Source organism: Neodiprion lecontei, chromosome 4 (assembly GCF_021901455.1).
Source record: "Neodiprion lecontei isolate iyNeoLeco1 chromosome 4, iyNeoLeco1.1, whole genome shotgun sequence".
Lineage (NCBI taxonomy): Eukaryota > Metazoa > Arthropoda > Insecta > Hymenoptera > Diprionidae > Neodiprion > Neodiprion lecontei.
In genome coordinates, this window is record NC_060263.1 from 1,113,868 (window position 1) to 1,141,565 (window position 27,698).

At 38.4% G+C, this 27,698-nt stretch overlaps 2 protein-coding genes across 14 annotated transcripts in view; one reads left to right on the forward strand and one right to left on the reverse strand.

The window, feature by feature from the left end:
- The first annotated feature begins 5,880 nt into the window (after positions 1 to 5,880).
- LOC107217396 (SUN domain-containing protein 1-like) lies at positions 5,881 to 7,886 on the forward strand. The gene is made up of 8 exons (XM_046738917.1): positions 5,881 to 6,006; positions 6,184 to 6,287; positions 6,361 to 6,481; positions 6,592 to 6,723; positions 6,854 to 6,969; positions 7,057 to 7,224; positions 7,296 to 7,388; positions 7,469 to 7,886. The coding sequence occupies exons 1-8, from the start codon at positions 5,886 to 5,888 to the stop codon at positions 7,580 to 7,582; spliced, it is 969 nt and encodes a 322-aa protein (XP_046594873.1). The 5' UTR covers positions 5,881 to 5,885; the 3' UTR covers positions 7,583 to 7,886.
- Positions 7,887 to 10,875: 2,989 nt separating this feature from the next.
- LOC107217391 (rho GTPase-activating protein 21) overlaps positions 10,876 to 27,698 on the reverse strand; it is a 99,348-nt gene continuing 82,525 nt past the window's right edge. For 8 of the 13 annotated variants that reach the window (XM_015654896.2, XM_046738894.1, XM_046738897.1 and 5 more), the window contains 13 exons: positions 27,468 to 27,575; positions 24,532 to 24,646; positions 23,544 to 23,627; positions 20,029 to 20,238; positions 19,032 to 19,388; positions 18,783 to 18,947; positions 18,317 to 18,697; positions 18,029 to 18,173; positions 17,352 to 17,476; positions 16,386 to 17,192; positions 16,114 to 16,246; positions 12,289 to 12,509; positions 10,876 to 12,173 (listed from right to left, as the gene is read on the reverse strand). In XM_015654896.2, the coding sequence (XP_015510382.2) occupies positions 11,154 to 12,173; positions 12,289 to 12,509; positions 16,114 to 16,246; positions 16,386 to 17,192; positions 17,352 to 17,476; positions 18,029 to 18,173; positions 18,317 to 18,697; positions 18,783 to 18,947; positions 19,032 to 19,388; positions 20,029 to 20,238; positions 23,544 to 23,627; positions 24,532 to 24,646; positions 27,468 to 27,575 (3,871 nt within the window). In that variant the 3' untranslated portion in view covers positions 10,876 to 11,153. Of the gene's footprint in view, positions 12,174 to 12,288; positions 12,510 to 13,294; positions 13,480 to 16,113; positions 16,247 to 16,385; positions 17,193 to 17,351; positions 17,477 to 18,028; positions 18,174 to 18,316; positions 18,698 to 18,782; positions 18,948 to 19,031; positions 19,389 to 20,028; positions 20,239 to 23,543; positions 23,628 to 24,531; positions 24,647 to 27,467; positions 27,576 to 27,698 lie in introns of those variants that run through there. The other 5 variants (XM_046738905.1, XM_046738900.1, XM_046738899.1 and 2 more) reach the window with 3 other exon arrangements.

The following is a 27,698-nucleotide window of genomic DNA, read 5'->3' on the forward strand; positions in this document are numbered from 1 at the left end:
GCGAGAGAAATCGATTGGGCGCAGTCCCAATACGCTGCGATCAACGCATCGAAAGTTACAGCCAAAAAACGAAAACCTGAATGTTCGACATTTTTCAGCAAATGCTTTTTTCCTCGTATCTTCTCTCCCGTTGATCCCACGCTTCTTTTGCTGCGTTTTCTGAGTTCCTTGGGGTCCAATCGGTCGGGAAAGAGTCATACGAATCGATTCTGAGACGAAAAATTTTTTGGTCAAAAAAAAAGGAAGGGTAACCCCTTTGTATTTTTGGCGAAAATTTTCGCGATTTTCAAAAGTGCTGGAATAAATTAATTGTGGCACTATTCCGACGCAATTTTGCGAGAGAAATCGATTGGGCGCAGTCCCAATACGCTGCGATCAACGCATCGGAAGTTACAGCCAAAAAACGAAAACCTGAATGTTCGACATTTTTCAGCAAATGCTTTTTTCCTCGTATCTTCTCTCCCGTTGATCCCACGCTTCTTTTGCTGCGTTTTCTGAGTTCCTTGGGGTCCAATTGGTCGGGAAAGAGTCATACGAATCAATTCTGAGACGAAAAATTTTTTGGTCAAAAAAAAAGGAAGGTTAACCCCTTTGTATTTTTGGCGAAAATTTTCGCGATTTTCAAAAGTGCTGGAATAAATCAATTGAGGCACTATTCCGACGCAATTTTGCGAGAGAAATCGATTGGGCGCAGTCCCAATACGCTGCGATCAACGCATCGAAAGTTACAGCCAAAAAACGAAAACCTGAATGTTCGACATTTTTCAGCAAATGCTTTTTTCCTCGTATCTTCTCTCCCGTTGATCCCACGCTTCTTTTGCTGCGTTTTCTGAGTTCCTTGGGGTCCGATTGGTCGGGAAAGAGTCATACGAATCAATTCTGAGACGAAAAATTTTTTGGTCAAAAAAAAAGGAAGGTTAACCCCTTTGTATTTTTGGCGAAAATTTTCGCGATTTTCAAAAGTGCTGGAATAAATTAATTGTGGCACTATTCCGACGTAATTTTGCGAGAGAAATTGATTGGGCGCAGTCCCAATACGCTGCGATTAACGCATCGAAAGTTACAGCCAAAAAACGAAAACCTGAATTTTCGACATTTTTCAGCAGGTGCTTTTTTCCTCGTATCTTCTCTCCCGTTGATATCACGCTTCTTTTGCTGCGTTTTCTGAGTTCCTTGGGGTCCAATCGGTCGGGAAAGAGTCATACGAATCAATTCTGAGACGAAAAATTTTTTGGTCAAAAAAAAAGGAAGGTTGACCCCTTTGTATTTTTGGCGAAAATTTTCGCGATTTTCAAAAGTGCTGGAATAAATTAATTGTGGCACTATTCCGACGCAATTTTGCGAGAGAAATCGATTGGGCGCAGTCCCAATACGCTGCGATCAACGCATCGAAAGTTACAGCCAAAAAACGAAAACCTGAATGTTCGACATTTTTCAGCAAATGCTTTTTTCCTCGTATCTTCTCTCCCGTTGATCCCACGCTTCTTTTGCTGCGTCTTCTGAGTTCCTTGGGGTCCAATTGGTCGGGAAAGAGTCATACGAATCAATTCTGAGACGAAAAATTTTTTGGTCAAAAAAAAAGGAAGGTTAACCCCTTTGTATTTTTGGCGAAAATTTTCGCGATTTTCAAAAGTGCTGGAATAAATTAATCGTGGCACTATTCCGACGTAATTTTGCGAGAGAAATCGATTGGGCGCAGTCCCGAAACGCTGCGATCAACGCATCGAAAGTTACAGCCAAAAAACGAAAACCTGAATGTTCGACATTTTTCAGCAAATGCTTTTTTCCTCGTATCTTCTCTCCCGTTGATCCCACGCTTCTTTTGCTGCGTTTTCTGAGTTCCTTGGGGTCCAATCGGTCGGGAAAGAGTCATACGAATCGATTCTGAGACGAAAAATTTTTTGGTCAAAAAAAAAGGAAGGGTAACCCCTTTGTATTTTTGGCGAAAATTTTCGCGATTTTCAAAAGTGCTGGAATAAATCAATTGAGGCACTATTCCGACGCAATTTTGCGAGAGAAATCGATTGGGCGCAGTCCCAATACGCTGCGATCAACGCATCGAAAGTTACAGCCAAAAAACGAAAACCTGAATGTTCGACATTTTTCAGCAAATGCTTTTTTCCTCGTATCTTCTCTCCCGTTGATCCCACGCTTCTTTTGCTGCGTTTTCTGAGTTCCTTGGGGTCCGATTGGTCGGGAAAGAGTCATACGAATCAATTCTGAGACGAAAAATTTTTTGGTCAAAAAAAAAGGAAGGTTAACCCCTTTGTATTTTTGGCGAAAATTTTCGCGATTTTCAAAAGTGCTGGAATAAATTAATTGTGGCACTATTCCGACGTAATTTTGCGAGAGAAATTGATTGGGCGCAGTCCCAATACGCTGCGATTAACGCATCGAAAGTTACAGCCAAAAAACGAAAACCTGAATTTTCGACATTTTTCAGCAGGTGCTTTTTTCCTCGTATCTTCTCTCCCGTTGATATCACGCTTCTTTTGCTGCGTTTTCTGAGTTCCTTGGGGTCCAATCGGTCGGGAAAGAGTCATACGAATCAATTCTGAGACGAAAAATTTTTTGGTCAAAAAAAAAGGAAGGTTGACCCCTTTGTATTTTTGGCGAAAATTTTCGCGATTTTCAAAAGTGCTGGAATAAATTAATTGTGGCACTATTCCGACGCAATTTTGCGAGAGAAATCGATTGGGCGCAGTCCCAATACGCTGCGATCAACGCATCGAAAGTTACAGCCAAAAAACGAAAACCTGAATGTTCGACATTTTTCAGCAAATGCTTTTTTCCTCGTATCTTCTCTCCCGTTGATCCCACGCTTCTTTTGCTGCGTCTTCTGAGTTCCTTGGGGTCCAATTGGTCGGGAAAGAGTCATACGAATCAATTCTGAGACGAAAAATTTTTTGGTCAAAAAAAAAGGAAGGTTAACCCCTTTGTATTTTTGGCGAAAATTTTCGCGATTTTCAAAAGTGCTGGAATAAATTAATCGTGGCACTATTCCGACGTAATTTTGCGAGAGAAATCGATTGGGCGCAGTCCCGAAACGCTGCGATCAACGCATCGAAAGTTACAGCCAAAAAACGAAAACCTGAATTTTCGACATTTTTCAGCAGGTGCTTTTTTCCTCGTATCTTCTCTCCCGTTGATATCACGCTTCTTTTGCTGCGTTTTCTGAGTTCCTTGGGGTCCAATTGGTCGGGAAAGAGTCATACGAATCAATTCTGAGACGAAAAATTTTTTGGTCTAAAAAAAAGGAAGGTTAACCCCTTTGTATTTTTGGCGAAAATTTTCGCGATTTTCAAAAGTGCTGGAATAAATTAATTGTGGCACTATTCCGACGTAATTTTGCGAGAGAAATCGATCGGGCGCAGTCTCAATACGCTGCGATCAACGCATCGAAAGTTACAGCCAAAAAACGAAGACCTGAATGTTCGACATTTTTCAGCAAATGCTTTTTTCCTCGTATCTTCTCTCCCGTTGATCCCACGCTTCTTTTGCTGCGTTTCCTGAGTTCCTTGGGGTCCAATTGGTCGAGAAAGAGTCATACGAATCAATTCTGAGACGAAAAATTTTTTGCCCAAAAAAAAAGGAAGGTTAACCCCTTTGTATTTTTGGCGAAAATTTTCGCGATTTTCAAAAGTGCTGAAATAAATTAATTGTGGCATTATTCCGACGTAATTTTGCGAGAGAAATCGATTGGGCGCAGTCCCAATACGCTGCGATCAACGCATCGAAAGTTACAGCCAAAAAACGAAAACCTGAATGTTCGACATTTTTCAGCAAATGCTTTTTTCCTCGTATCTTCTCTCCCGTTGATCCCACGCTTCTTTTGCCGCGTTTCCTGAGTTCCTTGGGGTCCAATTGGTCGGGAAAGAGTCATACGAATCAATTTTGAGACGAATAATTTTTTGCCCAAAAAAAAAGGAAGGTTAACCCCTTTGTATTTTCGGCGAAAATTTTCGCGATTTCCAAAAGTGCTGGAATAAATTAATCGTGGCACTATTCCGACGTAATTTTGCGAGAGAAATCGATTGGGCGCAGTCCCGAAACGCTGCGATCAACGCATCGAAAGTTACAGCCAAAAAACGAAAACCTGAATTTTCGACATTTTTCAGCAGGTGCTTTTTTCCTCGTATCTTCTCTCCCGTTGATCCCACGCTTCTTTTGCTGCGTTTTCTGAGTTCCTTGGGGTCCAATTGGTCGGGAAAGAGTCATACGAATCAATTCTGAGACGAAAAATTTTTTGGTCAAAAAAAAAGGAAGGTTAACCCCTTTGTATTTTTGGCGAAAATTTTCGCGATTTTCAAAAGTGCTGGAATAAATTAATTGTGGCACTATTCCGACGTAATTTTGCGAGAGAAATCGATTGGGCGCAGTTCCAATACGCTGCGATCAACGCATCGAAAGTTACAGCCAAAAAACGAAAACCTGAATGTTCGACATTTTTCAGCAAATGCTTTTTTCCTCGTATCTTCTCTCCCGTTGATCCCACGCTTCTTTTGCTGCGTTTTCTGAGTTCCTTGGGGTCCAATTGGTCGGGAAAGAGTCATACGAATCGATTCTGAGACGAAAAATTTTTTGGTCAAAAAAAAAGGAAGGTTAACCCCTTTGTATTTTTGGCGAAAATTTTCGCGATTTTCAAAAGTGCTGGAATAAATTAATTGTGGCACTATTCCGACGCAATTTTGCGAGAGAAATCGATTGGGCGCAGTCCCAATACGCTGCGATCAACGCATCGAAAGTTACAGCCAAAAAACGAAAACCTGAATTTTCGACATTTTTCAGCAAATGCTTTTTTTCTCGTATCTTCTCTCCCGTTGATCCCATGCTTCTTTTGCTGCGTTTTCTGAGGTCCTTGGGGTCCGATCGGTCGGGAACGAGTCATACGAATCAATTCTGAGACGAAAAATTTTTTGGTCAAAAAAAAAGGAAGGTTAACCCCTTTGTATTTTTGGCGAAAATTTTCGCGATTTTCAAAAGTGCTGGAATAAATCAATTGTGGCACTATTCCGACGCAATTTTGCGAGAGAAATCGATTGGGCGCAGTCCCAATACGCTGCGAGGAACGTATGAAGAGTTAGAGCCGAAAAACGAGAACCCGAGTTTTCGACAGTTTCCAGCTGGTGCTTTTTTCATCGTAACTTCGTCGCTGTTGATCCCAGGCTACTTTTGCTGCGTTTACCGAGTTCCTGGGGGTCCAGTTAGTAAGGAAAGGGTCATACAAATCGAATCTGAGACGAAAAATTTCCGGTCGAAAATTTGGCAAAAAAGTAAGGCTAACCCCTTTGCACTTTTGGCGAAAATTTTTGTGATTTTCAAACTAGCTGGAAACAATTGTGAGTGGCACAATTTCGACGTAATTCTCCAAGAGTATTTTGTGTGCGCAGTCTAAAATCGCTTCAAGCAGCCGCGTATCATGATTCACAATTAAAGCAACGAAGAAATATCCCCATGTTTCTCCAGCTATGGATCCCACGGCATTCGGGATGCCTTTTTTGCCTTTTCTGTGGTCCCTATATTCAGCTTGTATTTCTTGAGCTGTCGGTCATACGATGTGTTCAGGTACTAATCACTTAGTTCGTAGCATTCATACGCGTAGTTCAATTCCGAAGCTAGTTTCATTCAAGGCCATCATTTCGTTACCAATTCAAATGGTTCACCCGTTCCTACGCGACGATTCTCCCTCGCTGTGGATGTACGCACCGCATTGAACACAGAAACAGAATGACGTGACTTGTCATGTCACAGCCGTCACGTGAATTCAACATCGACCTGAATGTGACAAACAATTCAGTTATTTCAATTCTGACGATGAAGACTGAAACTATTTCCATCAACAGTGCTTCATCTTTCGTCTCGTTGCCAAATATGTGAATAACCTAATGAGTGTTCAGAATGCCTACTCCTGCTATAATTCAGGAAGTTGTGTATCAGGAAATCGATCCGCTTGGTACTGCAAACTGATCAAGCCATTCGCATTTTGCCTCATCACAGCGATGCTAGGTATTTCTAACGTACCAATTAGTCGACTCTCGTGATTTTACGCCGCAATGTAATCACAGTCATCTTAGTTCATTACGTTTTCATTCATCCGAGCGTCGACTTACAATGTCACATGACAAATTGATATTCTGCGAGCCAGATCGAAACTTATTTACCACAAACTACATCTTTTTTCAGCAATGTCAGTCTCTCATCTTTGCGACAAATACTCAGCAAGTAATTCTTTCAGAGCTATCAAAGCGGACTTAGGAAACTTGAGATCACACATGAGCACACTTTCGGTAACTCGACCTCATTGTAGTATTTCTTCAATCATTAAAGGTAATCAACTTGATAATTTCCCATAAACGTCAGATGGAAGTCAAAGGCGTAATAGATACGCGTGATAATCTCAAGTACAAGTTAAAAGAACTGGGAATAGTCATACCGAAGATGTCGGAAGCAATTTTGAAGCTAAGAAACGACGTCTCGGAAGGTATGACCTGTACATTCTTTCGTTCTGCTACGTCGAATGCAGTATTGAAACACTATCAGGCGTCGAATGATCACAAAAAATACTGTCATCGATTTTTCCCCGCATTCTAGAGATGGGATTGCATACGAAAACATTACTGAAAGCCTTATCCCCCGAAAATGTCCGAGACATGGTAAGATGCGAAATAGAAACATACGACGCTGATAAAACTGGGATGACAGATTACGCTTTGGAGACGTCGGGTCAGTTTCAATGCAATTCTCGAATGACACATACACAACATGAATTTCACCGAGATGCAACTCGCTGCAAAAATTACGATGGCGAAATGATATCGATGCGAGCCGCGAAGTAGTAAATTGTTTTTTACAGGTGGTGCGATTCTTTCCACAAGAAACACGGAAACTTACTCAGCTGGAGCGCCGGTTTTAACTCTATTCGGAATGCCATTATGCCAGCAGCAAAATACACCGCGTGCTGTAATACAGGTGATAAAACGGGAGAAGTACTCGTAAGACGTTTGAATTTTTCGAAAAAATGTATACCCGCCAGGTTTACAAGTTATTGCAATTTAGTCGGGCGTTCTACCGGGCGAATGCTGGGCGTTCAAGGGAACCAGCGGTTCGGTAGTGATCCAGCTTTTGGGGCCAGTGTTTGTATCGGGAGTCAGCTTGGAGCACATTTCCCCATCGATATCACCGACAGGTGAAACAACCACAGCTCCGAAGGATTTTTCAGTTTGGGTATAGCGACAGGCTGATAACGCGAGAAAAGAAACGTTTGCTTAAGCATCAAGGGAAACTTTATTTAACAGGGCTTACACGACGTGGACGACAGGGAAGGGTTTCTGTTTGGCGAATTTACGTACGACAATAGCGGATCGGCTGTGCAATATTTCGAAGTGCAGGTAAGAAAAGAGTGCAGATAAGAAAGAGCGTGATACGTACGTTACACCGTGACACAAAATTGCATTTTTCTTCTTCGCAGCACAAGCCCAAGCGATACTACGATATCGTCGAATTGAAAGTGCATTCGAACAGTGGTAACCACGAGTACACCTGTATTTACCGAATCCGAGTACACGGGTCGTTGAACCGATGAGGCGCAGCGAGACTTTTTGCTTTGATGTCTGGAAGTGAAATTGCAAAGAATATCTACGCCTCTAGCTATTACGAAATAAAAACCTTTGATAGAAATAACGAATGGAGGCAGAAATTGGCCAGTAATCGACGCTCACATATTTGAAAATACAATTCAGATCTTGCGGGCTCGATATGAGCTTGCACAATTTCAAGATTCTAAAACTGTTGCTGATTTTCAATTGAAAATAATTATTTTTGGATTCCTGTGGAACAGAGACTTCATTTTGACATACTAGCACGTAATCAACGTGCGTATGCAATCCACATTTATAAATCTTTTACAGGTATCATTGTAACATGCGAAAGTGCGAAAAATCCTTTACAATTTTAAATACATTTTGTACAAATTTCTCAAAGAATATTGAAATGCCTCCCATATCGTATGTGTAATAGTTTTTAGGAAAACAAGCTTTGAAATAATAAAGGCAGAAAAAGACGCAGGCATTTTGTTCACTGTACTCTCTTCCATTGTCCTCAATTGTAGTTATTTAGTTAACTGATTGCTAATCTCAATCTCGAAATACGTGCTTGCTTCCTTGTTGAATAGAAGGAATTACAGCTAGACCTAACTGCACTATTCGCTTGAACGACTGAACATGTTTTATGCGTGAGAATACAGAATGACTCACCTGTCTTCTTACAATCATATATTTATTTACAAATTCAATTTTCCGTACAATATTACAGAATTCTTAAACAATATACTTAACATGTGACTTAATAAATATTAATATTATTATCATATCATTTTGAAATAAATACTTATCATCGTTCAAGATTTCAGTTGATATTTACAGAATAGGCAAAAAGAATCCGTTTTTTGTCTCGTATTTTTTCTTCGTTTTCCCTCAAATTTTTATTAACCATTTTATTAACATTACGATAATTATTAATCGTCAATCGTACATTTGGCAAGATAATTGATAATTTCTTTACGCAAAGCTCAGACTTCGTACAAATAGCAGAGCGTCTATACAATAACATTAAATACCGAGTCCGAATAAACTTTTGGTATGCAAACCGGAATTTTTTTAAAGTTGCCAAATGTTATATCTCAAACATTAGAATGGAAAACAATTTTCCACCTATTATCGCACAAACTTGTTAATACGTATAAAACATCGATTTAATTTTCACTGATTCAACATTATTTTGCTATTCTTCATTATATTTAACTATGTTTACGCGAATATTCTTAACACGATCTCATCTCCAGAATCTTACATGCGTTCGTATTGATGGAAAACGCGCCGTAGAATTCGTAGATAATTATGTAATTTCTAGTATTCGTAAGATGATAATATGCAACGGTAAACTATATCATGTCGATTCAGGTCGTATCGAGTCCGGGACGTCAACCATAAACCTATGTATTCTATATATGTTAATTTTTTAAATTAAAACTATTTCTACGCAGAATCACGACGGTCTGATATTGAACGGTACAACTATATGTATTTGTAAAATTATTTTTTAAAACAGCAATGTCTGCGCAATATCGTTCTTCTCTAGTATGCGAGGGATAATATTTAAAAGATAACACCGAAATTGCCACGTTAGTTAATAACATTATTATGCGATGCTCACTAATACACCCGATTTTTAAATGTTTTCAATCACTACACTATATTATTGGCAGCAGCAGCAGCTCAGCACGGATATTCAATGTTTATTAAATTTTTATCATTTCCTTTTTCGATTTGCATTTAAGCAATAAAACATAACGATTTTGTATATATGTTGTATACCTTATATAGAGAGACACATTTTTATCACATGATATATACCTATATATATATATATATGGAGAGAGAGAGAGAGATGTATATATACATACACACGCACATATATATATATATATATATATATATATATATATATATACACACATATATATACATTTCCTAAAGATTTCCTTACATTATGTTTTCATTTTACTTCTCCAGTGAAATGATGATAAAAATTTCCGACTCCACAATAATGGAGAGAGCGGAATGATTCAACAAATGTACAAAACTTTGCTAATTAATGCAAGAATAATGATTTAGAATAAAAACGGTGACGCGTATACCGGTGATATTTTATGACATTGTCTTTTACTGATTAATCATTAGTAAGTCATTATTTTTCATATGTGCATATATCAGGATATATTGTATATATAAACAGCAATACGTTGGGCATACGTGAGGGTGCGATCTAGTTTGGTTAGGATAATAATATTAATAATAATAAAGTTCAATACACTCAAAAATAAACAATAATTATGAATCACGTAGCTTAAGGTCAGGTAATAGTTTTAAAGGATTGACCAATAACTACTTCTATTACTACTACTAGTGCTACTACAAAGGAAGCTTGCCGATAAGACAATGTAGAATTATTATTAAAATATAAATTTAAAATTAGATATCGTACGTTATACAAGACTATCACGACCCTCTCTAACGCATATAGTTTAATAAAACTGTTTCTTTTTTTTTTCATACATACACACATATATATGTATATACAAATTGCACAATCACAATTTACTAATATGTGTAAATAATTGACACGGTGTAGATTTATCAGCAGTGGTATACCTCCATACAGCGTTTAGCATTATAATTTATACTCTCTCACTCTCTCTCTCCCTCACTCTCTCTCTCTCTCTCTCTCTCTCTCTCCCTCTCCCTCTCCCTCTCCCTCTCCCTCTCCCTCTCCCTCTCCCTCTCCCTCTCCCTCTCCCTCTCCCTCTCCCTCTCCCTCTCCCTCTCCCTCTCCCTCTCCCTCTCCCTCTCCCTCTCCCTCTCTCTCTCTCTCTCTCTCTCTCTCTCTCTCTCTCACACACACACACTCTCTCGCTCTACACTTTACATATTTTCCATATTAATATTATTAACAATAATAATAGCATGTTTAGCTCGTAACTGATAAATTGAACAATCGAATAACGTCAATTTTAAAAAGAGTTTGCGATTTGACAAAATAAGAAATTCAAACGAAAGTGTGTTACCCATTTTGGGTAAAGGGTATGTCATATCATAGCTCGAAAGTAAGACTAATCAGGAAGACTTATTGAAGATCTGGTATTTCAAAGGTACATTTTATCACTTTTGTAATAATATGTATTCGAAACAACAATTATACGCACCATGCATGCATATATGTATGTATGTACAATACTTAGTTCATGATAATGGTATGTTCAAGTGAAGTGTATAATTTCACGAGTCCATGTATTGTTTTGATAGATCATTTCGGTGAAAGAGTAAAATAGATGAATGACTGATATATATTTATATGATATGAAGTTAATCGGGTATTCGACCGTTATTAAATCGGTTGTAATGTATAAATTGATACGGCTCTTTAGGAATTCCTAAATGCACAAAGTGTACGAATAGATAAATGTCTTCCTGATTTGCAAAAAATGCATAGAAAGAATCTTCGAATGGTTTCTTGAATTTTGAAGTAATAAAGAATATTTGTCCGCTTCACATACCTTTGCAGTTTTATAAGCAAACATATCTGTCGTCACTTATTTATTAAACATGGCTCTCAAGAGGAACCTTAAATACTTTCGAAGCAAGATTAGCGTCCGGTAGCGATTGCGGGCGTGCATTAGTAACATTGAAAACAACATTGCTGGGTCCTCGGAAGCTGACTTCGATTAAAAAGCTGGTATCGGCAACGTTAACGCGATTACTGCTCAAATCCGGTGAGCTGGTCCGAAGTTGACTCTTCGTTGGCTTGCTGTCGTTTTTTATGACTTTTTCAGCCTCCGTTTGCAGCTTATTGTCTAGCCAATGAACTTTGTCGAAATCCTTGGTTCCGCCAACCGTGTGTCTCCTCTTTATGGATCGTTCAGGCATTCCGTTTTTTCTCTTCAACTTCGTAGCACCTTCTTTTCTCACCGACTGTCTGCGCTTGCTTATATTACATTCCGTTTTCTCAGTTTTAGTTAGAGATTCCGAACGCTTCAATTTGCTATTCGGCGATTCGGATCTGTCAGAGTGTTTGTTCAAGCTTTCCGAACGTTTTAATTTGCTATTGGTAGGAGAAGCTAATCGATCCGAATGTTTGTTCAGGCTCTCCGATCGCTTCAACTTCGACGTAACGTTGTCCGATTTCTTATTCAAGGATTCTGACCTCTTTAATCTCGATCTCGTGTCCGAGTTGCTTTTACTGAGGCTTTCAAACTTCTGTAACTTGTTGGAATACGAAGTATCAACATCGTCTGTATCCGGACGTTTTGCTTCATCTAATTTGGTATCGCTGCTGCACGCCAAACCGACGTTCCCGCTTTGAATTTTAGGTTTTTCAACTTTACTTATGGATTCAAAACGTTTTACTTTTGAACTGTAAGGCAGATCGGATACATCAGTCTTTGAGTTGCTTTTCTTTGGATTTTCATCTTTTTCTGCAGCATCTATCACCGTATTATTTTCCGATAATAAATTTACAGTTATATTTGTTTCCGGTAATTTATTACGAATGGTTCGGTCGTTATCGGGCGTAGTTGGGTCAGAAATAACACTGGAGTCCGTGTCTTTTTCTGGAATATCCTGGTGGATACAGATAGAAAAATGAAAGTTATAGAAATATGAATGAAAGAGAAGACTTACGCGGCGATGAACATGTAAGAAAATCGTCAACGTCACAATTTGTCCAAGGTCTTACATTTTTGGTGTGTGGGGGACGTATCTTGTCTCCTGTAGAGGTTTTGTGGAGGCTGGGATCTCGATAGACCTCCGCAGGTTGATGATTCGTAGAACAATTATTGCAGCTGCTATCTCGTTTGTTTGGGGGTGGATCGGACGGTGTCAACTGACTCGGTGGATTCACAAGTGATTTCCATTTTCTGTCAAAGGTCGACGTGAGGCTAGTCAAAAGATCGCTACCTGTAAACGAAAAAGAAAATATTCTCATTACAGTCAACAGCGTATGAATAACTCGTATACATATTCATTTATGATCTAACACATAAAGCATGTTTTCTTTTGGACAACGTACAATAATTATTATTTGAGCACAAAAAATACACTAATTATAATTATATGACGATAATAAATAATGCTAACAGGTAGACAGGTGGTAGTGTTGTTGCAGCTATGGATATTGCCAAGTGAACATTCCTGAAATAATAACAGTAACAATAATGCCGATAATAACAATAATAATAACAATAATAATAATATAAAAATAAGAATAATAACACATAATCGGCAAACATAATTCTCAACAACAAAGATGAATTGTGATGTGCAAACGTGTTAAGAATGGCTTGCGTGCGACATGACAGGTCAAAATGTGAGTTGCCTGGCGGTATGAAATGTAAGAATGATGGATTTTTTTTTTTTTTTTTTCTAAAGCTGATGAGCTGCAAGTATAAAACATAAAACGCTAATTAGTAAATGATGAGTAGGAATTTTCATCCGCCACATGTATGAATATAATACTCTCGCATTCTCGATCGAATTCTGGATTTGGAGCACAGATATATGAATTTGAGAAATGCAGGAATACATATCGCATGATGAAAAATCCGATGAACCTTTTTTTTTCTTTTTTTTTTTTATATCGCATAAAGAAAAACAACGAGCAAACGTGTGTAAACGATTGAAAAAATTTAAGCCATTCAGATGAGACAGCCGTCTGCTCCTCAGACACCTCTGGTCTGATTTACCTCTAAGGAATTTGTTTAAAGTCTTGGATGATGCCCCTGCCCCTGGGGTTGATGATGCTGGGGCTGAATTGGGGCCTGTGGGGGCTGGGGATGGGGGCGGTGTCTTCGAGGGGGGGCCACTGGCCCCTGGAGCACCGTGTAGATGGGTCGATATGTAGCACCAAAAACCCGGGCTTGGTGTATGCCTATGTAATTTCATATGAATAGTACAAAGGAAAAAAGATCAGAGTTCATTTTTATTTTCAATCACAAGCTTAGCTCGCTATCACATAGCTTTTGAACGTTTCTAATGTTTAATCAGAATAGTTCGTAATATATCTACTCAAACATTGCTGATTTATCGTCCCAGTTTCAATTCAAAATGGACTTTCAAACATGCAACATTTTAATGTAAGTAAAAGTTCAACAACCTTTGATAGTATCATTTCTTAAATTTACGCAACTTGTTTGCTTGAAAGTTTCTTGAGAGTATGTATTATATACGTTTATTGCTATGTAGAATTTGCGCATTTATAACTTATTTTTCGATCGAAAGTCATTTTAGAGAGGAAGCTGATACAGTAGGACCAGTTAAAAGACTGAACGTAGATATCAGAAGCACATTTATAAGCTGCTGAGGAATGTTAGTGGGCATAGTGGCAATTCATTTACAATAACAACGATTTCTTCTCTCTAAAATTCCCAATGACTTGATTCATTTTTTTACACTATTAGTATGAACCGATTAAAGTCCTACTGTAAAATCTATTATTGTACTTGATGGTGCAAGAATTACTAAAATCAAAATAAGCAGTTTTCAAGCGAGAAATAAAATAGCAGATACTGTTGAAGACTTTCCGCAATTTCATCTCGTGTGAAAATTGTAATAAAATTTCACATTGTGCGGTTCTGATTTTTCTTCCTCCCTACTTTTCACATATTCGATATTTCACAGTGACAACTTATAGTCGAGAATTATGCATAAATAGTATTAATTACACGCATTAACAATACCCTGGTTCTATTCAGCGTGCAAGCCAGTGAAGCACATTGGCAGCAAGGCTTTTTCTTTCATGTCACTCAGCATCAACAATTGAACTGAATTTTGTTTGAAGTAGTGTTATATATACAAAATATACAAAAAGATATAAAATATCAAAAGCCTAACATGCAAGTCGGTGGTCAAAAGTTATCTACAGAGAATGATCGACAACAATTTTTTTTATAGTTTCCTCCAATTCAACGTTAAACTTGACATTACAGGTATAGTCAAAGTATGTTTGAATTAGAGAAGCGTTTCGATTATACCGAGTATTATTTGCGGTATCATTCAATATAAAAATAATCATTGAAGAGTAATGAATTTGTGGTACTGCATGCTCGGTGAGGAAAATAAAGTAAGCATACAGCATTTTACAAGAAAAAAAGACGTTCTGCAATTTTAAACTAAATTTGAATACGAAAAAGAAAATATTTACGAATACGTAAGAACCATGGTAATAAATATATTATGCGTGAGAGAAAGGAATGATTGTAATTTTTTGTTTTGAAATGTAGAAAAAAGTACCTAGAAAGCTTTTTGTTAATAGTGAGAATCTTCTGAGTCCAGTGTAGGAAACAAGATCCAGCTACACTCACCGACCATCAGAAGCAAATTACAGAGAGAAAAATACACAGAGAGAATAAATTGACATTTGGCAGTCTTCACAAATGCGTAATTTATGATACTGTTCTTGATTCGAAAGAAAAATGGTGTTGAGAAAGTAATGATAAAATCAATGAATAAAAAAAAAAAAATAAAAATGAAGAGATATTGACAAGTACGAGTAAATTCGTTAGTATGCGTGAATGAAGAAAGTAGATATGCTTATGCCTGCGTAATATTTTATATTACGCAAGTGTCGAATAAAATCTAGCCTATTCATTATGAAACGTATACATAGTTACAATAATTTAGATTACAAAAACACTGACTTGGATATTTTCAAACAAAATACACATAAATAATAAATAGTAATGTCGATAATGAATTACGTATACCAATTGTGCTCAAATATATTATACGAAAAATGAAATTTAGCAAAATTACGGAACACGTGTTTCCCTGCGGATCTTAATTACGACGTAGACACATGTTACACAAGACAAAATTATTTTATTATGTTATTTAAAATAACGTAAATAAATCCAACGCACGTATAGAACTTGTAAAATGTACAATGAATGCTGGAAAATACTGGAGGTCAGGTGGGTATCACGCTCAATAACAATCGACTATCAAACAACATTTGAAATGAAATCTGCGATGAGGAAGCATTCTATAAATAACCAATAACCCCCAGAATTTTCCTATGTATGAATTAATAGCGATCCGTTATCGTGGAATCAAAATAACTTGATAATTGTTGACGTATAACAGAAATACGAAACTATACAACATTTAAAATAGGTATGTATGTAGCGTGTAAAGTGCTAATGTAAGAGTATGTACGTTTACGTGTGGGAAATGCTCCAATTACTAGCTAAATTCTAATTTTTATGCAATTGCAAGGAATAGAGCAATATATTATTTAGTACACATTTAATTTATGAAAAACATAGATTTGAAGAATAAGAAAATTAAATTATAAAAAATAACTATACCAATTTATTGATAAATCAAATTAGAAATTTTAAAACGTGTGAGAACAGTGTTAGAAGTTTTTAGTTTGTCACAATCTTAAACATGAACACTTTACAGGAAACGGTAACATCTTTTTTTACGATGTAGTATAATTGTCGGGTATATGGAGTATAATTGTCGAGTATATGGAATATAAGAACAATCATTCGGTACTAACCATCGTCAGAAACGTCTCCGGGTAAACCGCGATGCTGATGCGATGGCGAAAGTGATGTATGCGAGTGAACTTCGTGCAGGGAGTCGAGGCTGCCGTAACGTGCCGGCGGAAGGTACAAAGAATCCATTGATGGCTAAAATCATATAAAAAAACCGTTTCTTACTGGCTCTTTGGAGGAGTTGAAAAAAAAAAATGTCCAAGTCGATTTGCAAATGATATACGGTTCGTTGTTATTATTCTTTGAAGCAATAATGAATATCATCAAGCATTACCTCCTTGTCAGTCTTGAATTTTTTAACGACCCCGTTATTCATCTTCTCCCCTAATATGCTAGAAAGCTGGCTGCTTGCCTGAGCTTTTTGTTGTGACGTTGGTTGCTGTTGCACGGCAACTGATATCGGCAGTATTCGCGCCGTAGCTGTAGCTCTCGACTGGTTACAGCTATCGTTGACATCTATCGATCTACCAGAAAGTCTGGTATTGGAGCTGGACAATCTTTCGGTAAAAAAAGTGGGCGTCACGGCTCCAACGACAATATTATCCAAAAGGTCGTCATTCTCCATTTCTTGTTTTGCCAACTGCCATTCCATTTCAATTCTTTTTCTTTCCTCCTCACGTTTTTCCGCCTCGCGTCTCTGCCGAGGTTGGTCCCTTTGCAACATCGCCTTAGTCTCCTGTTCAAATTTCCTTATTCTTTCTTGCGTAGTAGCGCTCAATCCGGCGTACGTTCTTATGGCAACTTCGTCGTTACTTTGCTTCGTATCGTTCGAAAAATTAGATATATTTGATATCGTATCGAAAGTACTCTGACTAACGTCGTCTGAGATTCTGGGAGATTCGGACGATGTCGTAGTACCGATTTGCTGGCTCGTCGAGTACTGAGGCTGAGTCAAGGTAGAATTTGTCGCGCTACTATTTCCCGAAAAATTAGTGTTACTGCCACTAGAACTTGCCGACTGATTCGATTGACTCTTATTCTCGTGCATCGACACCATTTCGCTCACTGTACATTGACGTTCGGCCATTGCCATGCTTTGTCTTGATGCGGCGGAGTTTTCAACTTGTTGTTGCGTTCTTGACTATGATAAAAATGGAAAATGAACGAATAAGTACCGTATGATCATTAAAAAAAAACTCTACTCTACTCTAAATTAAATGTGATTTCGAACGTTTCGTTGGTGTGACGCCTCAATGATTATACTTTCAAAAAATCACTATTTTTTTACAGTTGAACCAACCTTATCGTCGTCATGTTCTTCGTTGTCTGGTTCATCCTGTCCCTTGCGTCTCCTCTGAATTTTCCTGTTAGCTGCGGATATGATTGAGGATACAATATCCCTAGCTGAGACCATTTCGCGCATGCCTGTGTCATAGCAAAATAAGAGCAAGCAAAATAAATAAATAAACATAAGGAGGCAAACCAAAAAAAAAAATCATAACGAATAGCATGAGTAACGTAATTCGGGGAAAACATAAAATCGAAATCAGATGATTCAAATACATTATATGATTTAGAGTTAGTGAGTGCAAATGTGCCAACCAAACTGAACGATAGGAAGCAAATTAAAATCCACTCTTACAATAATAGGGTGAAATTACATTTGCAAGAATTTTCAATCTCAATAAGCTGTTTCTGGTGTTTACTGCGAGAACAACAAAAAAAAAAAAAAAAAGGAAAGAAAGACACGTAAGTGAGTAAACTTCGTCAGTGGTTTTAATTTCTAATCATTTGAAACGAATTACAAATTAGGCAGAAAGAAACTATCGAAGCATGCTAAATCCTGATTCATTTCAACCAAGTTTTGGTTTTCATTGTTTTCAGCCTTGCGCAATAATTTTTTGAAATCGAAATCCCTGGCTCATTGCCGCCGATTAACAACACATTTCATCTTGCTTAATCTTTCCTCATACCTACCTTCAACTTTATGGATATTGTTCAGGAGGAGATTGTGGTTTATGATGGATGTCGGTTCAACTTCACTTCCATCTGCTGGAAGGCTCAGATTGACGCTCAATCTGCTCAGATCGTCCAAATCCTCTTCAGAAAAGAACCAATCGACCTTTAAAGACGAAAACAAAAAAAGAGCGACTGTGTAATTCCGGTTCGTTGTTTGTTAAAAGTCTGGTTGGATTATTGCGTTCCGTAATTATAATAATTGAAATAACTGAGTTTAGAAATGTAGGGATGACATTGACGACTCACGTTATTCAACAAGCTCTCAACAATTCGGCATTGGTGGGACATGTCGGTAACCATGGTGACCATGTTGTCCCTGGAACCGCTGGCCCTAACTAAAGTCGGTCCGAATACAATAGCCAAATTTTTAGCCTCCATTTTATTCACTTCACTGTGCTCAACGATCTTCTTTAAATGAAACAGTAAATACTTCAATGTCTCAAAATGGTGTTCTGGCAAATCACGCAATAATTTTCTTATCGTCGCCATCCTCCTTTGAGGATCCTCTATCTTATCCGCGTCTATAAACATTGGATAAAGATCGGCGGTTAATAGAGAATCCGGAAGCTGACGGAAAAACGATTTCAGCAGCGATGATATCACGTTGACGTCGCTCCACCTTGGATCCTGAAAAAACAAATCGTGTATAACAAGTGACGAACTTCAACATATCTCGTAGATACCGCTGCCGTTCTCATAAAGTCAGAATTACCTGTAAATTGATATTCTGAAATCCCTTGTTCACACTTTCAGTCAGTTGGGATATAGCAGCTGTGTTGCCTGGTACTCTGTATATTCCAATAACCTCAAGTCCTCGCTCTTCAACTATTCTGGTACACATTTCCACAATCAGCGGTACATACTCGGAGAATGTGGACTGTAACGAGAAATCGTATGGTGTTAAAAACGGCCGAAAAATTGACGATACCGTTACAACGGACTGTTTCCAACTTTAACTCACTGGTCGGCACAGCTCCAGCGGAATCTTGAATGTGGCGCCTTCGGGGGGCAGCTGAGAGGTCGGAGAAGACGGAGATTCAGCCTGGCCATGCATTCGCCTAAGTTGTTTGGCGACCCTGCCCTTCCAAGTTTTACTTTTTGGCGACGGTAAGTTTTCCATAGTTTGACTGGGCTTCCTCGTTTTATTAACAGGAGATTGCCCAGTTGGAGATCGATTCCTGAACGACGTGAATTTCCTGATTCCCTTGTGACTTGGCAATGGACTCGACCGCTGACTGCCTTGAGCCGTCGCACTTGGTGTCGTTGGTCCCGGAGTTTGAGGAACCGCTTGCTGCTTGGACGTACTTGTGGCAGTGTCCTGTTATGTAAACGGTAATTTGCAATATTCTTTACCGCAATAACAATTCGTCGAAAGGAGTTATAATTTTCTTGAAGAGTGTATCTACGTTTTCACCGCAAAACTTGATAATTATTGAATGTACATTCGTTATCTTTATCAGGATGTACGAAAACTGAACTCGTGTATTTTTCTTAGTTTCCCGGTATCTCGCGCTGTTACAAAAGAACCCATCATCATTATTATTTATTTATTTATCATCGTGAGCAGAGAATTTAATCATTCGAAAATCGACGTTGATATACACAAGTATGCGCCGTTTAAAATTCACAAGGTACAATTCACGACGACACCTTTATAAAGCGCGCGAGCTTCATCAATATGTCAGCGGGTATAATTCGTGGCATTCGATACCAATTTAGGAGAGAAATTCAAGCGATTTCTTGACGCGATAAATCATCGCGCGGAAAAAATTCTCTCGCGTATTTAAAATAGTTATAAAGATTCCATCAGAGGATAAATTCCTTTCACGCCGGATTCGCATAGTCGCAACTAAATCATGAAACCTCGAAACGTACGGGATAAAATTTTTTTCGTTACATATAATGTACAATTGTGTGTGACATGTGTATTTTTCTATGAAAAAAAATCGTCTACTAACGGATGATTTCTCGGTCGCCGCGTGTTTGTGGAGGGCGCGAAGCCAGAGAGCCATGGAGGCGGCATCCTCGGATTGAAGCAAAACTTCGGCGGCTGGATTGGCGACCCTGAGGACGTGTTTTCTCTTTGTATAATCCTCGGCAACGTCGACCAGAGAACATCGTACGTCGACGTTTTGCCCGGCATCGCCGTCGCCCGTCGACGACGGACTCTGCGAAAATTCGACGAAAACGATTATTAGACACGTATAATGCTTATTGTTGTTATAACATTACTGTACACGCTCGTCGCTCCACGTATATATGTATGCACGTATATATCCATGTGTATATATTAGTTTCATTATTTGCGTCACTAGTTTCTCTCTATCGCATTTATTTTCGTCGTCATTGGATAGAGGTATGTGTATAATATACAACCTGTGTGCGGTTATAAGGCGTATTTGCTGTGATATTTATCGCTCTTATGGCCGAGTCGTCGAAGAATTAAATTACAATAAATATACTAAATCTGCCTGTAATAATCGAGGGTATTGGTTAATGCAGCGATCATTATAAATTACCATGGATTCTATACCGCCTGTTAGATTTTCTCTCTCATTTTGCGCATTAAAACTGGACTTGGAATATTCGTCTCGTACCTTGTTCATACCTTCCGATTGTAAAAATCCGTACATAAGCCCGTGTTACGGGAGACGCAACTGTTTACATGTGTAGATTATGCAATGAATAATATCTACAAACGTAGTAGAAAACGGCGAATTATCGTTGTTCGATTATTCGGGTATGATACATTGAATGCGATACGTGGGAAGGCGAATAACAGGGTAGGAAAATTATTGTATGAAAAGGCAGGCGCCGAAGCGCGCAGCTAACGAAAAGTGCCCGCGAACCGAGACACACACTTAAAAAGCACCTTTTTCTTAGCGTGGTCTCCACAAAACTAAAGACTTATTTTTAACACGTCAACTTACTACCACGCGCCGCAACCATTGCGTAACCATGCGGAGCTTTCGTATAGATGTAACACGTACACATATAAGCATATATACACGCTTTTCGTCCGCCTCCGAATTAACTCCTCGAGAGCTTAACTTTGTCCCTAAAGCACAGGCTCCCTCTCCTCCACAGATTCACGCGTATGCCAAAGATACGATCAGAAAATCACTCGAGCTTCCTTCTACGCGCTTGTATCTCAATTAATTATTATCAAATTGATTACCATTGTTAGATTCTTAAGGAAATATTTTTTCGTCGTTGTCTCGGTAAGATTCAGACAATATATTTGTCTTCGAAATTTTGGCTCGATTCAAATCGTATAATTTAAAATCGATGAAAATAGACGTGCGCTTTGATTTTATTTTCTTTTATTTTATTTTATTTTTTACCCAAGGGGCCGTGATGCTCCATCGTCTCAGCAATCTTCTGCCAAAGAGACCGTGGCTATTGACATGAAGCGGAATAGAAGATTGCGAACCGCTGCCACTTGTTCCCAGCATTTCGCGAGTTGTGTATAATTTGTAAATAATTATCACCGACGGTATTCTACCAACTTTATTTCTTATCACGTTTTATTCAAATTTTTCATATAAATTCAACGACACCAGAAGACACAATTCTTTTCACTACACAGCAGACGCAAATGAATATCGGCACTTCTTAAATTTCCGTAGTATCTCATTGTCACTTTATATTACTCAACAAACTCCACGAATCTGATGACAAAAAAAAAAAAAAGAAATCGAACAATTGATTCGTTTCACCGGAGTAAATCAGAGATCATATCAGGGAGTGTATGTTTCAACCGAGACAAGGAGAATAACCGCGGCGTAAGTTGGTATATTGTGAACCAAGAGACAAGGAAGCATCAGACGCGAATGACAGACTGGCGACCACGTCAAGTAGGCACCGAATGAAAACGGGGGATAAGCGACGACAACCGGCGAACCTTTCACTCGTGTCAAACTGGCGGGGAAAAAAGTTTTCGCGACCCGTTCCGCAGCAGAGCTGCAACGTTTAAACGAACTACTGCACAGACAGCGTGATGAAAATTTCGTTCACTTGTCCGCGTAGTTGAGAGTTGAAAACGGTGAAACAGAACGTGAACGATCATTAGCAGAACCGCGCAGCTACAAGTTGCGGAACCTTAATGTCAACTGAATATTACAGCAACGTGAAGAAAAACGAGTCCAGTCTGGTTTCGTCTATCTCATTTTGCGGTCGGAATAACCAGCTCGCGATACATAGAGAGACATGTGTTTCCGTCGCCTGGTCATCGTATCGCGAGTTTAAATCGCCCTGTTTTCATTCACGCGGCATTAATTATGCCCCGTTGAATTTATTCCAGTTGAAATAAACGGTGCTGATTACACGTAATCATGCAATCACGGTTTAATTCGTGAGTCATCAATGAGAATCATTCAACGTGTGAAAAATGCTATTGTACAATGCAGAGTTGTTCTTGTCTCATTTTTATCCATGCTAAATCTATATTTTGAATATGTTTACCTGTAAGAGCGACGAAAGAGATTAAAAATGAAAAAAAAAAAAAATCGTTGCGATTGAAGTTGATGCCAAAACGGCCTTCTATTCGGACCTGATCACGGTGCGATTATTATTGTTATAGTATATTTTTATACACTCTCGAATCTTACCTCCTCGTATTCCTATTCAATTTGCAGAGAAACTTATTGCGCACGTGCCCAAGCATGTGTGATTATTTCAACAAAGGCAATAGTCCCAAAATGTGTAAACTTCCGGCCGATTATATACGTAGCTTTCTACATTTTCTCGGTCCAATTAACAGCTTTGGTCCTTGAGAGTTTAAGCGCTGAATTAGCGTCCGGTATCAAGTTGAAAGCATTACTCGTACGAATGTTGAAAATTTTTGATTAACTTCTTGCTCGCTTCACGGTTCGCGTAAATTCGTAAAAAAAAAAAGAAAAAGGAACTGGGGTCAAAGCGGATCAACGATACAGGAATTCCGATAACCGTGTCAGTAACACACATAGACAGTCTGAGTAAGGAGAAGATTGAATGAAATGTCGAATTTCGATTAGTATGTAAGACGGCCTCCGCAAGAGGATATTGCGATATGATTGTAACTCGATATAGCGACGCGACTTCGTCGTTCGCCATACTAATCAGCCTTTGACTTTCAAGTTATCTGCAACAAGTTTTACGGAGTGCAAAGCCGACGTCCGGCGATTGCTATTGCATGAGTTTGGCGGTCAATTAAACGGATAGGCAGGAGCTGCAGGTGCGAATTAATTGAAATAATAAACTACGTAAGCGGGGCTAACTCTGACGCATACCTTCGCGCGATTTCCGATGTACGGAGAGGAGGTAACAAGTCGATGAACAAGGTACCAATCGACCGTCAAAGCAACGTCGTCGGTTTGTAGAGGGGAAAAAAACATCCAGAATCTAACCGGGAATAATTTTTTATCGAAATTCGCTCGCCGAGATGGTTTATTTGAGAAGATGGCAATGTCCGGACCGTGCCGAAAGAACTAACCTGACTGTGACGATCCTTGTAAAAGTAAAGAATCGGACCTCGCAGTACTCCCCAGACTTGTTTCCATGAACGGTCTGTGGATCGCTGAAACAGAAAATAAAGAAAATTTAAGCCTAAAAGGTGTGATGAGCTTGAAATTGAATACATTTGAATACTCCTATAAAGGGATGAAAAATACTGGAGAATAACGATGAAAATTTTACGATAAAGAATCACAAAATTATCGGCGGTATGAAAGTTTCGAGGGTTGACCCGAAGCCGTTTTACCCGTATAGTAAAGCAGTCATCGTCGCTGTTGAATATTGTATACGAGGATCGACAACTATCGTAAAATATTTTTATTATATCGTAGAAATTTGTCGGGTTATAGTGTGAAAGTGTACACATGCCGTCGCGGATTCTGATTATGAGACGGCTAATTTTTAGAACAAGTCTGTTACGTTGGCAATGCAGATTCAAACCTTGGGTATTCTAGTCTATCTCTCGAATTTGATTTCTTTTGTAATACGTTATAGTAGACTAAAAACTGAGCGACACGTATTTTACTTTTCAGCTGCCATTAAACATTTTAAGGGGGTGATACCACCTTCCAAAGTACGGCAATATGTCAAGGGGCGATTTGACAGTTTCAACCAAAAGAACATAATATTTGTAAACTGATCCGACTAGATCCAAGTTTTCTCGTAACGAGAAATGAAAAATATAATTTTCTCAATTAAAGAAGATGAAAAAAAAAAAAATAACTGCCAAATCGCCCCTCAACATGCCTTACTTTGGAGGGTGGTTTCACCCCCGTAAAGTGGTTTAATGGGCAGATGAAAAAAAATGCGTGTCGCTTAGTTCGTATTCTGCTATAACTTATTACAAAAGAAATCAAATCCGTGAAATCAATCTGAGATGACCTTCCGTGTCGGAATCCTTGATCACGCGTGTACGTGGCAAGGTCGTTCGATAAAAAAAATAGCGGAGGATCGCCTATCTTTCCTACCTTTCCTTCGAGGACGGTGTATTTGACGTGAAGAGGTCCTTCTCTCTCGACGGGTTCAGCGTCTTTCAGACTCACGGTGCCACTCGAGTTGCTGTGACCCCCAGCGATGCTGTTGCTGTAAAATTCACCGCAAGCTTAATACACACGTGCATATCTTTTACACATTTTGGGAATTATTTGTTCTGCGAGAACGCGTGACAAACTAGTCGACAAAGCGTTATATCATTCAATTTTAATCAAAGACGAAACCAGTAGTACAACTGTATGTGTTCCATGTGAATGTGTGTCTGTGTGTGTAGATGATAAATATTCTCTGGTGTAAGGACTTCGTGGAAATTCGTGCACTATAATTTCGAGCATTTTATTCGACCATGTGTAACGACCTTTTTTCAATCATAAACAACATTGTTTCTTAGACTGTATTCGGATATTCATTGTATGCAAAAAGTCGAACCGAAATTATGATAAATGAAGGATGTGCGACTTCGAAAGTGAAATAATCACATAAGGTTATTGTTGTCTTGATTTTACTCGATCGAACAATTACTTCCTTTAATAAAAAATACCATCGACATTCCAAGTGTGTGTATAGATGATTATTCGGGCAATGTATATGTGTATCTGTGTACGTTAGATATTTCACTACACACGTACGATGAAAGTATATTATATATACCCAGGCAATAGTTGGGTACACGGGAGATTATTATCTGGGAAGTAAAACAGCGCCTGATGGCAGGCAGCCCGGCTTTACCCAAGTCAAATAATTGTCAGGACGTAAGCTGGGTTGCCTGAATGCGGGCGCTAGTTTATCCTCTAATATGATCACCCTTCGCGTTATAATGCACAGTTATATTATGTCTACGTACATCGGAAATTTGACAAACTTGGTAAACAACACAACGTATGCGGCAGATTACAATATACATATGCGTACATGTACGTGTAGATGTTACATACGCAAGGTTGTCCATCACAATTTTATTACTGCAAAAGCTCTTAAAACATACTTATAGGTATAACGCTAGTATTCTTTTCTTTTTTGTTTTTTGTAGTTTAATCCAAAAACGTGTTCCGTTCAAAACTGTATCCTTTCAACTTTCGAAATACGGCTAAAATCATATTCATATTCAACGTTTACACACGCGGATAAAAAATGTCTCGTCGTTGAAATCTCTCATTCATCCAAAAGTCACGCCACCGCATATCGAAATGTCGAAATATTGTAAAAATGATTCCCATCTGACTGGTGTAGAATCCAAAAAAAAAAAAAATACCGTTTAAATTACTTTTAAAAAATCATTCAAATTGATGAACTCGTTGGACGAAATTATGCTTGTCTGTTAGAAACTTACGGACCAATTTTTCCCGTCATTTAAGAAAAGTTTAAGAAAGCAAAAATGTTTACGCTTGTTCTATTCCAGCACGATAACGAAGATTGTCAATCTTACTCTCATTACTGTAAAATACATATTACATAATGCAGAGTAGGTATATATACACCGTTGGAAATAGTTTTATGTAAAAATTTCGGGTAAACTTTCATGGAAATTTGCATAAATTCAAGTGTCGCTGGATTTCCACACTTTGAAAATATCAAGGCTCTGATATCTGATCGAAATAACTCACTGATACATTGGGAACGAGAGAAAACAATTTTTCCAACAATGTATTCTACTACATAATGTGTGAATATAAACTTTGTACACAACATATGCGATATATGCATATGAAAAACACGTACAGACACACACACGCAGCAGCAGCCAGATGAACGGACGACGAACGAAGAAACGAACGAACGAATATGGACGGACGGACAGACGTAAAAGTGGATGAATGTTAGAAATGGCATTTCAAGAGAACGAAAATAAAAATAATAGAATAGTAAAACAGTGCGGCACGTAGCTCGCACGTAATAAGAAGTACAGGTAAAATACGTCACGTTCAAAATTGTATGCATAGTGCTGATCTCGTAAGCGATTCATTCAATCATTAATTGCACAATATATACGTTACACGGTACACTTGCTGTGGTATAGTTTATTATACATGTACACTATATCATCGCCAATCGTGCAGAGATCGATATAGGCATATATATACACACGTATAGATCATTCCTAGGCATATATATTATACATATGATTTACGAATAGTTTCTACTATGGAAGGCTGCAAGATAGTCAAAGTTAATGAAAATATATATTTAGGGCATTCCGTACCATTTCAACCTGGGTCTGAGACTTGACTTCTCGGATTTGGCTCGCAATTTTTCACATGATTGTTCTCACTTTGAAAGGCACTCGGTTTTTCTTTTTCAAGATTCTTTAGACGTGGTTTTAATTCTCTACAATTTTTCAAAACCATGTTATTGATAGAAACAATTTGTAGATCTGATAAAATTCTGAAAATTCATGTGTCAGATATTAAAATTTTTAAGCCTATAGCCAAAGTGAAAAATTTCCTCCCTCTTACTGTTTTCAAGCTTTGCCCGAACAAATTACCGCGTTAAAAAAATTAGAAGCGGCGGTCACTTTACCATGGATTGCTGCTGGCATATTTTCTTACGTGACATCACGTTTTGAAAAATTTTCAATTTTTTCGTAACCATTATAACATATGCAGTTTTTCTTTTTTTTTTTTTGAAAAATTTGAAAACAGTAACAAGTATCCATTTCGGTTCTAAGCTTAAACATTTTGATACCTAATACGCGACTCTTTGGAATTGTGTCAGATTTTTAAATTGTGTCGAACAACAACACGGTTTTAAAAAGTTGTGTAAAATAAAAACGGTGTCAGGAGAATCTTAAAAAAAAAAGAAGCGAAATGGTCAAACAAGCCTTGTCGAAATGGTGCGAACTGGCCCATATATATACATATATACGCAGGTGGATGTGAAGTAAGCAGACACAGGTGGACAGGCGGGGTCTCACCGATGCGAGTGACGATGGAGCGACGCCGCCTGTGTTACATCCTCGAAGATGCGTCGTAGGGGTGTTATGTCCCCGGGAAAGAGGGGCGGACGCCATCGCCTGTGGGCGCTGGAACCGGGCTCATTGTCATGTCCATGTGCATGCTCCTCGTTTGTTTACTCATTTTTTTTATACACTTCATTTCACGTTTATTTCTTTCTTTTTTCTCCCTTTCTTTCCCAGTCTCATTAT